Raw genomic sequence first — 17,157 nt, 5'->3', positions numbered from 1 at the left:
CATCGTCTTTGGATAATTTTTCATTTGAGCCCATAGGTGTCTTCATGTGCTTGGTGTTCTCATTAGCAAATTTCTTTATCAGATTTTTGGCGTACTTACTTTGGCACAAAAAGATGCCATCATGCAATTGTTTAATTTGCAAACCAAGAAAGTAACTCAACTCACCAACCATGCTCATTTCAAAGGTAGAAGACATACACTCAACAAAATCATTAGCATGCTTTTGAGACGAAGAACCAAAGATTATATCATCAACATAGATTTGACAAATAAGGATCTCACCTTTGGATTTTTGAATAAACAGAGTCTTATCTACCTCACCTCTTTTGAAACCGATTTCGAGTAGGTATTCAGTCAGTCTGCCATACCAAGCACGAGGTGCTTGCTTCAAGCCATAGAGAGCCTTTTTCAACTTGTACACATGATCAAGATTATGTGGATCCTCGAATCCTTTAGGCTGTCTAACATATACTTCTTCACACAAGATACCATTCAAAAATGCACTTTTAACATCCATTTGAAACAATTTGATTTTCATAAAGCATGCAATGGCTAGCAAAAGTCGGATTGACTCAATGCGGGCAACAGGTGCAAAGGTTTCATCAAAATCAACCCCTTCAACCTGAGTGTATCCTTGAGCAACCAACCTTGCTTTGTTTCGAATGATGTTCCCTGACTCATCAGTTTTATTTTTAAAAATCCATTTTGTACCAATTATATTGCCATGATCAGGGGGTGGAACTAAAGTCCAAACATCATTTCGAACAAACTCTTCAAGCTCATCATGCATAGCATTGATCCAGAACTCATCTTTTAGTGCATCATCGACATTTTTAGGTTCAAGTTGAGATACAAAGCATGAAAATCTAACCTTTGAGTAGATGGTACTCATGCACACTAGTCCAACCATTTTTCGATAGTCAACTTTGTCTTTCTTTCGGGTTCGAACTTCTTCATGCATCCCTCCAATGATTTGAGATGCTGGATGATTCTTTTGGATTTTGCTTGGAATACACGATCCATCATCCACTGCCTCATCATCGCTGTGAGCATCTTCTTGCGATTTGGTGACTTCAGTGTCACATGTTGTGCCAGATGTTGCAACATCTGGGGCAACATCTGCATTTTCCAGTATGATTGGAATTTCCAGTAGGTCTTCCACATCATCTTCAGCAGTTTTCTTCTTGAGATCTGCACAATCATCAAAAACAACATTAATAGATTCCACAATAGTCCTAGTTCTTAAGTTAAGCATACGATAAGCACGACTATCAGTGGCATATCCCAAAAATAAACACTTATCACTCTTTGAATCAAACTTAGCAAGTTGATCCCTGTCATTCAAAGTGTAACACACACAACCAAAAACATGAAAATATTTAAGATTAGGCTTCTTTCCCATGATTATTTCATAAGAAGTCATGGTTGAACCACTTCTTAAATACACCCTATTTGAAATATGACAAGCCGTATTTAGGGCCTCTGCCCAAAAACGCTTTGAAATACTCTTCGAAGCTAGCATCACCCTTGCCATTTCTTGCAACGTCCTGTTTTTGCGTTCGGCAATGCCATTTTGCTGTGGGGTTTTTGGTGCTGAAAATTCATGTGAAATTCCTTTCCTGTCACAAAAAGATGAGAATGAAGAGTTTTCAAATTCTTTACCATGATCAGTCCTGATCCTTCTCACCTTCAGGTTGTGGAAGTTGGTGATTCTTTTGATCAAAGTTTTGAATACATTGAAAGTATCTGATTTCTCTCTAATAAATCTAACCCATGAAAAACGTGAGAAATCATCAACACACACAAAGGAATATTTCTTACCTCCGAGGCTTTCAACTTCCATAGGACCCATAAGGTCCATATGTAGTAACTCCAGACAGCGTGTTGTTCCAGATGTTGGCAACACTGGATGCGACATGCGAATCTGTTTACCTTTTTGACAATCTCCGCACACATATGGTATACCAGATGAAAGATTAGGCATACCTCGTACAGCATCGTACTTACTCAAATTTTTCAAGGTTTTGAAGTTTGCATGACCGAGTTTTTGATGCCAAAGGTCGAGTTCAGTAATTTGTGCATGTTTGCATGAACGTTCTTCACCTATTTGATAGCAATTATCCGAAGACCTTGTACCTGTCATTATGCACATGTTAGTTTCATCAAAAACTTCACAAGTATGTTTATCGAACTTCACATGCAAATTATCATCACACAATTGGCTTATGCTAATCAAATTTGAATTTAATCCTTCAACATGAAGCACATTGTGGAGCTTTGGTAGTCCTTCAACATTCAAGGTTCTCTTTCCAACAATTTTTCCTTTAGCTCCCCCTCCATAGGTTACTCTACCACATTTTTGTTCAACATAATCGATAAGATATTCTCGTGATCCCGTCATGTGGCGTGAGCTTCCACTATCAAAATACCAATAACCTGCAGTGTTAGTTTTTAAAAAAGTATAGACAACTTTACAGCGAGTCTTTACCTTTGGTACCCAAATTTGTCTTACTGTAGGTCGATGGTGGGAGGTGTTTCGAGAAATGTTGGACAACATTCGGGACAACATCCGACTCGACTTTCGATTCATACAGTCATCCCTGAGTTTAAAACAGTAGGGCCTGATATGTCCAGGCTTAAAACAGTAATGACATACATACCCTGTGTTTTCTTTTCTTAGGAACGGGTGCAGAATGTTGTCTTTTCGGAGGATCACTTTTGATTGAGGGCGTGGGTTGAGGCTGTGTTGATGTATCAGCTTTTCCTTTCACAAAAACAGTTGAATTTGAGGATTCACCAATTTCGAACACACTGTCTTTGAAACCTAAGCCATTCTTGTCATCTCTTCCCATCAAAAGTATGGAATCAAGCTTGGATGTGCTTGAATTGAATTTGGACAAAGTCTCAGTTGCCTTTTGAAGTTCGTCCTTGGTTGTACCTAGTTCCAAATCCTTTTTGCTCAGGATTACTTCAAGTTTGTCAACCACGGCTTTTAGATCGATGTTCTCCTTCATGAGACTTGAGTTCAACTTGTTTCTTTTAGTCCAATCTTCAAACAACTCTTCATAGAGTTTTTGTATACTCTCAAGAGTGATATCTTCATCATCAACTTTCAATTCATCATCTACATTCAAATTTTCAGAAGCTGTAGATTGTAAACAGACCGATTTTTCGCAAATGTTGCGGACAGGTGTGGCAACACCTAGGGCAACACCTGAAGGGTTCACTTGCAGCCAGTGTTTTTCTGTCAATAATGCAGTCAAGGAGGTTTGATTATCGTCATCAGCGTATTTCTCATCCACATCAGATTCTTCATCGCTTAGGGAAACATTGTAGCCTTTATTTTTCCGCAATCTGTTGACACATTCATTGGCATAGTGACCAAACCCCTTACACTCTCTACACTGTACTGAATCATACTTCTTTGAGTCAAATTTCTCTCTGCCTTCATTCCTCGGTTGAGATTTTTGTTTGCCAGGAAGTCTTTGTGGTCTTTCAGGTGTAGGAAGACTTGGAAATTTTGAGGGTTGTGCATCCTTCTTCTTATCTCTAATTCTTTTCAAATAATCCCCGAATTTTTTTGTGATAAAGGAGCTAGAGTCCTCACAAAGGTCTGATTCATTGACTTCTTGGGATATTTGAATTAGGTCATTGTAGGTGTTGTTTGAAGCTTGGAATGCAATTGTTTTCCCTTTATCCTTCTTCTGCATGTCTAAGTTCATCTCAAAAGTCCGAAGTGAACTGATAAGGTCTTCCAAAGCCATTTGCCTCGTATCCTTGGCTTCATCTATCGCACAGATTTTTATGTTGAATCTTTCAGGCAAAGAACGGAGAACCTTACTAACTAGTCGTTCATTAGAGATGGGATTTCCAAGACTGAACGCCTCATTAGCAATTTCTCGTAGGCGACGATCATATTCCAATATGTTATCAGATTCTTCCATCCTCATTATCTCGAATTTGGAAGAAAGCATTCTCAATCTGGTTCGTCGCACACTTTCGGAACCTTCACAGTGTCTTTGGAGGGTATCCCATGCGCTTTTAGCAGAAGTACAGTTTGTGATTAAACTGAACATGTTTGTGTCAACTGACGTAAATATAGCATTCAAGGCCTTAGAGTTATAGTTCGAACTTTGCACTTCATCAGCAGTCCAGTCAGTTTCAGGTTTTGGTAGGCTGTCACCATCTTGATCTGTCATGCTTGGTGAAGTCCATCCATTGATGACACGCTGCCATGCCCTTTCATCTAAGGATTTTATGTAGCATCTCATTTTGACCTTCCATAGGCTGTAATTGGTTCCATCTAGGACTGGTGGTCGAAGCGCTGCATTAGCAAGTGATGTATCCATTGATTATTTATTCTGTCAACACAAAACAAAAGCCAGAATCAGCATTTAATATGTCAAGTGGAAGCTCTGATACCACTTGTAAGGATTTGTGGTGTTCGACAGATACTAGAAGTAATGAAAATATCAGAATAGGATGTAAAATAGTGAATTTGTGTTTAATCAGAATTAAGTGTTGTGCCAGATGTTACAACATCTCGGACAACATGCAGCGGAAAATTAAAGTTTGTAATACAAATTTGCTTTAAATAAATGCTATGGACATGATTGAATATGCACAAGTATAAATACTTGTGCGGTGCCTTATGGCAAAAATTAATCACTAGAAAACCAAATCGTTTACACAAAAACCTATCACTAGTGATTATGATAAAAATCAATTTTCTCAACAAGTTGAGAAAATAAAGCTTTCTAAAACAACCAACAATATTAAAATGTAAATAAGAAAGCAAAAGAAACGTCAACGAAAACTAGAGTTTCAGAAACACTCTTCGGCCAACTTCGTCACGGATGTTGTCTGAAGATGTTCCCAACACTCAAGGCAACAATTGCTATCGGCAGTCTTCAGGGCAACAGTAACGTTGAAAGTGTTCTTCTCTAAGATTCAGAACGTGCAACGTGCGTGTATAATGTTGAGAAAGAACGGCCAGCCCTACAAAGTCTTTGGTCTTCCTTTTTATAGATGAGAGCCTTATCTCATAAGGAAATCTGTTAAACAAGAGAAGATAAGAGTTTGTTTAGAAATAAACTCTATTTAAACATTGATATCATATCTCATCAAATCATTAACAAAAATATAATATCTCAATAAATCAACAATATGCTTAAATATATTTGTACAATTATCTCATTATCTTAAGAAAGGCAAAATCACATAATACTTCCATACTCAATTTAAATCAATAAGAAAATATATAATTAGGGAAATAATTTAATTCTATAATTCTAACAAACTCGACAATATTATTTCCCTTCATTCACAATTAAAGATTAGGATCATTCGCAAAACATAGTTTTCATATCCGAAAACAAGAATAACATAATTATTATTGCATGTTGTTTATTACTTTTGAAATTTTTTTTTTCAACTCTCTCTCTTAATAATCGGTATATTTGATTAAAATCATCAATATAAATATATTCGACGCAAATTATTTAAATACAAAAACTTATGTGAAATCGTAAATCAATTTTGTTAGGTGGTCTTGAATCTGACCCAATTCACAAAAAATTATCACATTTTATTCCAAAATTATTATTTTTAATGATAGATATGAATTAAACCGATCCATCCTACGGATATAAACGCGTAAAATCGTCTAAAAAAAAATTTAAAATGTCTTGTGTACTATTATCTTTATGTGGTTCAGATCAATAGACGAGTACTAATGTTTCTCAAGGAGTTTTTTTTTTTTGTGGCGGAAATTAAATGAATAAGATAATCGGACAATTAATTTTGATCACACAAACTGTCTCCCCCGAAATGTTACATTGCTTGACAGTGCAGTACACAATTTTCCTTTCCCGAAGTACACGTATACCACCCACCGGCTACCAAATATATTTAGTTTTTTTTTTTTTAATTTTTGAATGAAAACCTTGCATAAAATTAATTCGGTAAGACCCGTACGTGTTACAAGATTAATGAGCTACAATAAGATACCATCATTTAGCCATTCAATCTTCGAAAAAAGATACAAAGCTCTGTGGGCTAAAAAATGTGTCTGCACCATTGGCCGTCAGTCGCATGTGACGAAGAGAAGTGAAAGCAGCAAACTTTTACATGAATTGAATTTCCAATGCCAATGTTCCGACTGGACCAAGCTCGATGCACTGCCTGAACGACATCAAGGGAGTCTGAAAATATACACATATTGTCGAAACCAGGACGCAAACAAAAATCCATGCCATAACAAATCTGAACCAGCTCCGCACCTGCAACTGACCTTTGATGCCGGATAGAACAAGCTTGCACGCCACGAACTAGCCCCTGACATCTCTCACCACTACAACAACATTAAATTTGTTTCGGATAATGTCAAATCTCATACCGAATCGTCCAACATAGAATCACAATCAGTTTCAAAACCCCCTTACTTAAAAGAGTCGTGGAGTATTCGAAAAATATACATCACAATCAAGAAAAGGAGCATCACGATATGACTTTAAAATAGACCAAAATAGAGTATTGTTCCAAATAGTCCTAACAATCTGACAAAACAAAAAGAAATTGGATTGTTGAATCTTGATTAAACTTACATAAGTAACATGTATTATCAATCGGGACATGGTGAGACGATAAACTCATCGCTGTAGGGATAAAAATTTTGAGAGACACACCATAAGAAGATACGTATTTTAGGCGAAATACCTAACTTCTATATTATATTCCACCAAAAATGATTGGTATGTGTTATCTTAAACTTAACTTTATAAATGACATGATAAAATTAACTTACATCAATATTTTATATTATTGATTTAGATTAACTGTCGATTTTTACTATATAGTGATATATGATAGATAAATTGAACATGATGTTTTTTTTTATAAATGTTTACTAAAAATAGTTAATCTCATCGCTATATTTTTTCATATATTAGAAAATCTCTTTCTTATTTTATAGAGGTCGTTGGGTTAAGCTTATCTGAAATACTTTGCTAGTTTTTAGAGCTTGTAAGATGTTTTAGCATTTTAAAGACTTTTATATCTTACATATGAGTTATTTTGATTAGTTTATGAATGTAATCGAACTTATTCGTCAGGGACACACAAATATATATATGTGTGTGTGTTAGCTTCCATATGCACATGTTACATGCATGTCCGGACGATTATTTTAAATATTGTTAAAAAATAAAAATAAAAATTTCCTATCATGAAATTTTTTTAAAGATTTTTTTACATAAATCTAATTTCTCATAAAAAAAATAAAGAAAGAAATAGGGCGGGCCAAATAAAGAAAGAAGCGGAAAGTTCTAAAAATTAGATAAGACATTCTTTTCTATATATTATGACTTCCGTATTATTATATATAGTATATATATGTGTATGATTACACAGCAAAATTTAATATAGATTTGAACCAATAAAAAATTCGTATTACTGCTTCATCTAATGGTTCAATTTTTTTATACGAAAATCATGTTCGATCCTTCTCATGATAAAGTATTGTTTTTCATGTAAAAAATATTATTTTTATGAATCGCATCGATTCGTCTCACGTGAGACCGTCTCGTTTGAACCAATTTGTGACCATTAAAGGACTGGAATATTTTGTTCAAGAAGAAACGAAAAAGTCCAGTTATATATAAAAATTTCCAGGAAATTCATTTAAAGACTAGTTAAGCTGCATGATTCTCCATTTTGATAATTTCATCTTCACTTCCAACAAGTTTCCCATTCTGAAACGCATGGAAAAGTAATTATATTACTATTTTCTTTACCAACGTAGACCAACATGATTATCTACTGGGAAATTTCATTTAAATGAAAATTATACCCATAACATAATCAAAAATAAAAAAAATTTCCCTCGGTACTCCTACATATAAAAGTCTATTTGTGTTTTCACACACACTAAGAAATTTATTGGAAACTAAAATTTCACGAATACGTTTTTATTTTATCCTTATTTAATTAGTGTTTTTAATATAATGTTAAAAATGTCGAAAATAATTAATAATATAAGCATGTTGGTAAAAAATAGAAAAAATAATATTAAAAAAAATGAATGAAAAAATTTAATATTTATATTAAAGACGGAGAGATTAATATATTAAGAATTGTCATCTCCGGCTAATTGGATAAGCACCTGAATAATGGAAAACTAGGCCCGAGGGAAAAATTTAGGCTTTGTTTTTTTTTTTTTTTCGTTCCCAAGTAAAATTTGTATCCAAACATAAAAACAAACAGCCGAACACTATAATTTATTTTATTTTTCCTTTCCCCAATATATATTTATAACATCTCCAGATATGACCATTGTTTAAAGTTAAACTTTTTGCACTTTCTACAAAGCAATGTCATTTGCACTTGAATTTATAAACAAAATCATCTTTATTTATTTCTTAAGTTGGAGTAACAAAAAGTCGAGTAAAAATAATATTAGTTATCATTAAAATATTTTATTATTATTGTTTGCACGTAAAATTTGCAAAGGTGTGTCAGACACGAAATCATGTCAAATATGAAATCTGTCTTTTACATCAAACGACAGAAACCCCGAATTGTACGTTCGTTATAATTCTCTCGGTTAGCCACTAAAACTAGAAACTAAATCAGGAAATTGAAGGAAAATTCACGAACAACAACAAAATTAATTGTGCTATTATGAATTAGGATCATCATCTTTTACAACTAGAATTGAAAGTAAAAACTGGATGAATATGCTAAAAACTGGATGATTCTTCATTCTTTGTTTGGCTCCACCATGATAATCCTGAGCATAAACTATCATGTTTGCTGCCATTCTTTTAATTTTTTATGAGTTTACTTCTATATTGCAGAAATGGCCAATTCTCCGAATCTCAAGCCAAGACTCAACCACTACCATTGCTTTTCAGAACACATAACATTAGCTCGAAGTATTCTACTGCTCAACTCGTTCATTGTCGACAAAGAATGACAGGACACATAATGCATTAAAGTTGGGGCAGACTTCTTTGAATATTCAGTAAAGAATTCGAACATATTATTTGCTTTTGAAGCTGAAACGCGTTCCACAGTGATGTGGGAAACTAAAATGGAAACAATAAAACATACACATCTTAGAACGTTTAGAGGTTGCCCGATATTTTGATAATTAGATGTAAATATGGATCTCTCTTGTTTTTTCTGACAAATGTTGATCAGATCGCATCAAGTAGTCCAGTTTTTCTTTTGTGGTCATATTCAGTGTGTCATTATTACTTGCTCTATCGTATCTGTCATTTACTTGTATTGGTGGCAACTTATGAAATGCAAACCAAATTCATCCAATCCATCTCCACCTCAATCAAACACAAAATTCAAGCATAAAACATACAAACCAAAGGATTCAAAGTCATAATTTGGCCTCCATATCATTTACACATGAAAGTGACTAAATAATCATACTTAGCAACATTTTTCCTCAACAAAAATGTTCTTGTAATACTCAGCCGTCCCTATACACGATTTACAGTATTTTTATCTTTTAATAATTATAATATGCTATCAATGATAACTGATTTCGTTACATCCTTACAAATCGTTTTCTTATGATGCTGGATATGATGATGATGAGCATGGGTTTTAATATATTAGGATGGTTATTGTGTTGAGTTTACATCATGCATGCAACATTTGTGACTGTAATATACATGTTTGATATATGAAGCATTGATATTTAGATGTTGAAATAAAATGTTTGATTTGAGACAAACAATTAATTGGTTGAGGTGAGGGTTTGATAGAACATATGGTGGATATGTAAATGGTATTCAAGATCTAACGATAGAAGGTATTTGACAAAAAAGTTGAAAACAAGTGATGCGTTAACCCATAATTTATGAAAATTCGAGCATGGAGCACCATAAACTGGGTGCCTTTACCTTCAAGAAGTGAAAAATTCGAGCACTGAGCGTCTCAGCACCTGAAATGCGGCACCTCAATGCCCGTCAATGAATAGGGGAGCACCTCTAAGCAAGCATGACCGGCACAGACCGGCTCCTTAGCGCCTCACACCAGGCGCTGAAAATGCAACTTTTAACACTTAAAAATCCAGGGTTTCAGATTTTTTTTAAGCCATTTCTTCACTTCTTAGACCAAAGATTCGAGAGAGAAACGAAGGCTTCTCAATTTCTTCCACAAATTACGTACAAATCATCCAAAACAAGGATTAATTGAAAGCATAGACATAATCTATGCAAAAAACTCTCCCTGGGTATGTGAAATTGTTCATAAAATTCTTGCTTTATAATTGTGTATTCAAGGGTCGCTAGTGTTTATTATGAATTACTTCAGATAAAAGCTCATAATCTTGAGATGAGGAGCGGACGAGTAGCTTCGACACTTTCCTCCTCTGAGAAAGCGACAAGGGGAATCCTCTCTAAACCTCCAAGCCTCTCCATTAAATGACTTTGACAATTTTCAGCAGCCATAATCCCAGCAGAGTACGCCCCGTGTACTGAACCTTGATGATCAATGCTCACCGCTTCACCTCCAAAGAAAAGATTGCCAACTGTTGCACGAAGACGATCATATATATCTTCCGAATTCCCAACTGCATCATAAGAGTAACATCCTAGAGTATTTGGGTCTGTCCCCCAGCGTGATACAAGATACTGGACCTGTGACAGGACGAGTAAATAGCTATGTCAAAGAAAACGGAGCAACTGGTCTCGATAATCAGTAAAAAAGAAGAAAAAAGTAAAATGAAATAACAATTGCATTATGTTCATGCAACAAAAGTTATCTGCCATATTCAATGCAACGTATTCAAATGGAAACAACAAATTTCAATCCCCTCGGGTCCTCCCACCCTGCAAGAATAACATTAAACTTGGAGGAACCCAACTGGTATTAATGTTTAAGAGGATAGCATGATTTTGTCCACTTTTTCGATACAAAGAAATCTGTGGCAAACTCTTCTCCAGCTCATATTGAATCATCAAAATATCACATCTCTCTAGCTTAACATTATGGCGTGAGGCCCCACAAAACAGGTTTCTCTAGGGCCTCGTGAGGAATGAGGAGAGAGGCCTACCAGAGGTAGTGGTCATAGGCAGCTTTAGTAAGGTGAAGGTTATAGTTATGCCATCGTCATCTGGAACCACTTTTATTTATGAGTTGAAATATATTATATAGATTAAAATTACAAATACTGCAAAAAAAGCCCCAGAGCTATGAAACACGGGCCAAATAATATATCCAGATAATTAGCAAATTCATAATCTTACAGGTTCAGTTGCATCAGGAAACATGCGCTTCAGCTGTAACATTACAAAATCTGCTGCAGCCTCATCTGACAATTTCTCCAGGTCAAATGCGAGGGCTCCAGCTGCCATAAAGACAAGGACAGGGTGACCAGTTGCCTTGTGAAGATTGAGAAAATAACCACATGAATAAGAAGTCGGTGCAACAATGCCCAAGAATTCCACATTCGGCCAAAACACATTGTCAAAACTTAATGCAATCTTATTCTCATTTCCTATTCCAAGATCTGCTATTGCAGAGAGTTTCCACTCAGGTAGCTTAGGCTCAAACTCAATTAAGTTGGATTTTAGAATCCCAAGAGGCACAGTGATTATTGCGGCATCGGCAACAAAGTTCCTTCCATCTTCGACGGTGACCACAACCTTATTATACCCATGGATAATCCTTTTAACCCTGCATTTCATGATTAAAGACATTAATAAAAGATCAAAAGAAACGAGAAAAGAAAACAGTGAACGAATGAATTAGACCTTGAGGTGAATTCTAACTAAACTACGACCCGAATATGGATAAATTTAAAGTATCTTTTTAAGTCAACCACATTAAGCAGAAAATGGCATCAAGAAGCATTTGCTGACACAATTGGGTTAAGCGAAACTTGCTAAAAGCTCGCATATGAAAATCAATGTGAGTGACGAGTAATCCAAACCATCCTATCCTTCACCATGAAGCACCACCTTCTTACTTAAACAATTTAACCATAAAATATTGGCCCGGTGTACTGTATATTGTTATCATGCATCTTTCTTTCAGTTTCGTTCTCAAAAAATAAAGGAACACCAAATAATATACAGCAACACGAGAGTTTTCTTTTACGTAAACAAACATTACTTTGCAGTTTGCACTTCTAGCTTCTTAGACAGTCCAACCTTAATAATTTAGCTCCTTACTATCTCAATATTAAAGGTATTTCATGCTTGATCGAGCAATATTAGGTAGTAATAATGTCATTGACAAATAGGTGCTTTGTTTGACTGATTCTACACCATTCAGTTTATGAGCAAGCATACCGGTGATTTAGGCGTATGTCAATATCTCTTGACAGGGCCTTTATCACTGGGTCGTATCCTTGAACCATAAGCCCGTGACCACCAGAAAGTACTTCCTCCTGAAAAGCAGAATAGCAATAACTACATAAGCAAACTGTAATATTACAGATGGTAGTTGCTCCTGACCTGGACAATCAACCTAACAAATCACTCTTATGTAATAAGATATGTATAGAGGTTTCCGAGCATACTTTTTACAGAAACTTACATTACCTTCTGAACTATAATATTTCAAAAATGACTCATAATCATAAAAAAATCTATCAGCAAAATTAAGATGAAATTAGCCAGAATATAAAGTGTACTCGTAATCATAAAAAGATCTAGCAGCAAAATTAAGATGAAAGTAGACAGAAAATATAAGCGTCTAAAATACAGAAATTTGGAGAAAAGTGTAGGTCAACATCTTTGAAAAAACGTCTGTCTAGGAAAATATAGGTATTGACAAATATTTTCAATGTTCAGAATTGGCAGTAACAAAACAAACAGTATATATGCATATAACCACTTCTGCAGAAACACAATCGCATTGAACAATCAATGGACCAAATTAAAAGCCATGATAAAATTGAAATCAAAGAAGAATAGAAACTTACCTGATCCCAGGTTTTCAAAGATATCATATCAGCATCTGCAGCAAACCAAGCCTCCATTCTACATAAGTACCATTGCAATACTTCATGCGCAAGGCCTTTTAGTCTAATGCCACACAAGTAACAGTGTTGAGCACCCATTTCATGTCTTGAAGATTAATCTGAAGAATAAATAATAGTCTTATTTAATTATATCATATACCTCAACTCTGGATGCCTATCCAACACGATCGATATTGCTTGCCTAACAGACATGTCGTTGTTATGTTCTTTCCTCACTTTATCGGTCTAGAATTCACAAAAAAGGAAAAAGAATATACTTGTTTGTTATAGAAATCAATAAGTGCATAAAAATTCAAAAGTTCAGAATCTACCTCCTCAAGAATTTTCTTAAATATGTCTCCAACTTCAATAACTGTATTTTGGGGAACTTGATGACCATTCCCATCAAAGAGTGCATAACTGAAGGGAACAAATCAAGGCCATTACTAGGAAATTGTGACGCAAAAATGATGAATAATTCTCAATAGAAAAAACATACTACTGGTGCAAACATGAAATGAAGATTGTAGAATCAATTCAGAAACGTCAAATGAGGAAAAAAAACAACTAGTGTTCACAGATACATTAACTGGAATAATGAAACACATTTGTCAAATCAACAGCCATCTCAAGTTAACTTATGAAATCAAATATGGTTGACATGGCAAGAGTCATTTCAAGTTTTCGGCAAAAATTATAAATATTCTACCTGAATTAGCAGTTATATTTAGTTGTAAAACTGTAGAGCAACTTCATACCTTTCCAAATCGTGGTCATAAAGAATTGAGTCCTCACCACTTGTCCGATACAATTTAAGGCCCAAACGACGTATAATTGGGGACAGAGGATTCTCATTGCAGACTCCATGTAACCTAAGTATAGTTTGAGCAAAAGCAGAAACAACTCAAAAAAAATTACAATTAACAAAATGCAAGTCCTTAATACCAGGTAAAATTATATTATATATTTGGCCTTCCTAGGTCTGTTGTTTTAAAAATTCTATATCCCATTGTTCTTTTTTTCTGGCTGCACTAGCAAGAGGAATGACATTATGAACCAGGATTTTGTAGCCTAAAAAACATACGAGTCTATAGTTTCTGAAGTTTCAGAAATTTTAAAAATAAATTTAACACCAGCTAAGGTAATGAAATATACAACTGTTGGCATTATGGAAGCGAAACATACTCTACAACTATCACACTTATCTTTATGACATTCAATAGAAAGGAAAATCTGGAAATTAATGAAGGATTTTACTTTGGAATTTAATGCATTAGAAAAGATGAAACTTCTATTTCTTTTTTCGCCTTTTCTATCCTATTCCTTTGAAACAGGTAGGGCTTCAGCGTGAATGTTGACGAGGTAAACACGTAGGCAAGAGAATCAACAAAGAAAACTCTAAAGAAAATAAAACTTTCACTTGCCAGGAAGCACCCATGTCGATAGGGTAACCAAATGAGTAGTCGGTGAAAATACGCCCACCAATTCTATCTTGTGACTCCAACAAAGTCACCTAAAATAAAGATTGCCTCCACGTGAATAGAGAAAGCTAAAAAAATTGGCTGTTCCACTGTTAGAAAAAGATATTTTTACTCAAAACTTGGATATTGTACCTTAATACATGCATTGTGAAGCATGCGCGCTGCAGCAACCCCTGATATACCCCCACCAATGACAATGACTGAAGGCGGTGGACTTTGCTGCGTCTCAGCATAAGAAACATATGTACCTAATCACAAGATAAAAGTGGATAGAACAGCTAATAGAAGAAGCATAGGTTACACTTCTTGACACTGGAACCACATCAATTCCTCTCTGCTAACTTTATAGCATTAATTTTTGAAAGAAAATACCACAGCCAACAGTTGCATGACAGCCAGCTCTTACTGACAACCCATACGGCCATACCCCAGGCTACTACTTTGTCACAGGGAGGATTGTCCGCAAGGTATGATTACCACTAGAATCAGGAAAATAAAAAGCATGCATACAAAAACTGGTCATCTCCACATAATACAAAACCTACAAAGAATGCCACCCGAAGCACAGACAATGCATGAACCAAAAGAACGGTGAGAAATTAATTGAAATGCAAGATTTTAAAAAATTTCTAGGCCGTTCTGATTTATCCTCAAAAGTAAACATAAAAATATTATCTGATTGTCATTCTATTTTTCGAAACCATATTTCCACCTCATTTTCACATTTCCCACAAAATTCTTTTAATTCAACTTTTCCTTGATTCCCAAAAATCGTCAATCATAGCTATATTATATCCCAATTCCCAAACTGAAGGGTTTTAAAATAATTTTATTACACCTACAACGCTGTTGGAAAATTTCTTTATTAATCAGTTGACAGCTTATGTTAACGTAAATCAATAATTATGTAAGATGTTCATGCTGATATATGGCATCAAATTGGGTTGTCGATCAGTCTTTTGTGTAAGATTGGTTGGAAGAATTTCTTAATGTTATCACTCAATTGTACATTTTAAATTGATGGAAAAATAATAATTAACAACTTATGAATAATTTTGAAAGTGAGTAGGCATCTCTAACAAAACAAATCGTCCTAAAATAATGCCAAACACCCATCTTATTCCCAAAAAACAACATGAGGCACTTACAAATGAACTGTGATTAATGAATCAGAAGAATAAAGGATAACTAGCTTTCTATTTTTCAGTGCACAATTAAGAGTCTTATTCACCATGAGGTTGAAATTCTTTCTTGAGCAAGCCACCATTAAGAAGAAGATACATAAAAAATGAATCAACGGCGTTACTTTATTCTACCACCAAATCAATTTAATACAACATACAGAATATCCATCCGAATAGTCATAAAAAAATGTTTGGCCTGGCCACATTGAAAGCTCTACAAAAGCAACAGTGTGGTCCTGACTAAATGATGCGCAAGGACCAGTAAGGGTAAGGCCAAAATTGCAATAAAAGAGACCTAAATTAGCAGAAAAACAGAGAACCAAACGTGAACAACTTTCAGAACAATATATTTATCTCATAAAATCCTTCAGAAGAGCGTTAGCAATAAAATTAAAAAATAAAAATAAACATATCAATGATAGCGGAATCCAACAGAGATCATTTAGATAGACCTTTTTACCAAATCAGACGATTACCGATCATCAGCACCGATGAAAAGCAACATAAACAACAATTTGTACAGAAAAAATCACTAATAGCACACACAAACAAAAATTAAAAAGAGATCCGACACTAACCGTCGTAAAACTCATCTGCGAGCAAACCATCACCGTAGCGGAGCCCCATTATCCAAAAATCGACAGGAGTTATCACCACTAGTCCTCCCAAACTCAATAATTCCAATCGAACGCAAAAAACAAGCAAGGGTCAAAATCTAATCTGATCTTCGAAAAAAACGAAAAATTACGGTTGTATAGGAATTGGAAAATTGGATATCAATTGGGAGGAATGGTAAAGAAGGAAAAGCATAAGGCCGGCAATGATGCGGCAGAGGTTGGAAGAAAAAAGCAGCTTATCCTCAAAACAGATCATAATCACAGCATTCACAATAAATTCGATCCGATGCGATGATGATTTTCCCTATCGTGTATCGATTCCCCGACAATCCAACCGATAGAATTCCCCTCGGTTGCATAGATCGATCCCCGATCTCAAATCCGAACAATCTCTGTTTTTCCTCTGCTTCTTCTGGGATTCGATGCAATTCAATTGATTTATAGATTGAAATAAGAATCAGCACGAATCCTTTATTTTAGTATTTGGGGGCAACATGGGGATTTCCCCATAAGATAGTGGCACAGTGGAGTCGGCAAATGTATAAAAATTTGGTCCATTAATTTTTTAAGAAAATCACGAGACATAATCAAGATTAGCTACAACGTCACATTATTGCTCCCTCAAAATTTTAAACCAACACAATTTTTATAAACTCCTACACACAATCTTAAACTCAAAAAACACTCCACACATTTCAATTATCTTTCATTTAAGTTTTAAAATAAATAAATAAATTGTTTTGTGTGGCTCGCAGTCGCACCATCAGGTGTCAAAACTCCTGCAATAAGACTAGGCTGTTTTGGGTTTTGTATACTTTGCCTTGCAATCATCTTAACAACCAGTACATGACGTTGAGTTCAAAGTAAATATATATATATGTATATAT

At 34.9% G+C, this 17,157-nt stretch overlaps 2 protein-coding genes across 3 annotated transcripts in view; both read right to left on the bottom strand.

The window, feature by feature from the left end:
• Positions 1 to 4,349, bottom strand: part of LOC140957865 (uncharacterized) — a 5,380-nt gene extending 1,031 nt beyond the window's left edge. Inside the window, exons 1-6 of the mRNA XM_073415271.1 lie at positions 2,661 to 4,349; positions 2,430 to 2,436; positions 1,822 to 2,136; positions 1,526 to 1,619; positions 573 to 1,334; positions 317 to 461 (exon numbers count right to left, since the gene is read on the bottom strand). Coding sequence (XP_073271372.1) covers positions 317 to 461; positions 573 to 1,334; positions 1,526 to 1,619; positions 1,822 to 2,136; positions 2,430 to 2,436; positions 2,661 to 4,349 — 3,012 coding nt within the window. The remainder of the gene's footprint in view (positions 1 to 316; positions 462 to 572; positions 1,335 to 1,525; positions 1,620 to 1,821; positions 2,137 to 2,429; positions 2,437 to 2,660) is intronic.
• A 5,791-nt stretch (positions 4,350 to 10,140) lies between these two features.
• On the bottom strand, positions 10,141 to 16,720 carry LOC140970944 (probable polyamine oxidase 4). 2 transcript variants are annotated; one of them, XM_073432952.1, is made up of 10 exons: positions 16,232 to 16,720; positions 14,602 to 14,717; positions 14,413 to 14,501; positions 13,747 to 13,860; positions 13,321 to 13,408; positions 13,149 to 13,234; positions 12,950 to 13,052; positions 12,315 to 12,412; positions 11,268 to 11,697; positions 10,141 to 10,658 (listed from the first exon to the last, which is right to left on the bottom strand). In XM_073432952.1, exons 1-10 carry the CDS (start codon positions 16,278 to 16,280, stop codon positions 10,341 to 10,343), a joined length of 1,491 nt encoding a protein of 496 aa, XP_073289053.1. In that variant the 5' UTR covers positions 16,281 to 16,720; the 3' UTR covers positions 10,141 to 10,340. The 2 variants fall into 2 exon arrangements, with proteins under 2 accessions (XP_073289053.1, XP_073289052.1); XM_073432951.1 differs by lacking the exon at positions 16,232 to 16,720 and adding an exon at positions 15,701 to 16,185.
• Between the last annotated feature and the right edge of the window lie 437 nt (positions 16,721 to 17,157).

The sequence above is a fragment of the Primulina huaijiensis genome, chromosome 2 (genome assembly GCF_012295235.1).
Source record: "Primulina huaijiensis isolate GDHJ02 chromosome 2, ASM1229523v2, whole genome shotgun sequence".
Taxonomy (NCBI): Eukaryota; Viridiplantae; Streptophyta; class Magnoliopsida; order Lamiales; family Gesneriaceae; genus Primulina; species Primulina huaijiensis.
Note: the sequence above shows the minus strand (reverse complement) of the source record. Positions and strands in the feature narration are given on the sequence as shown.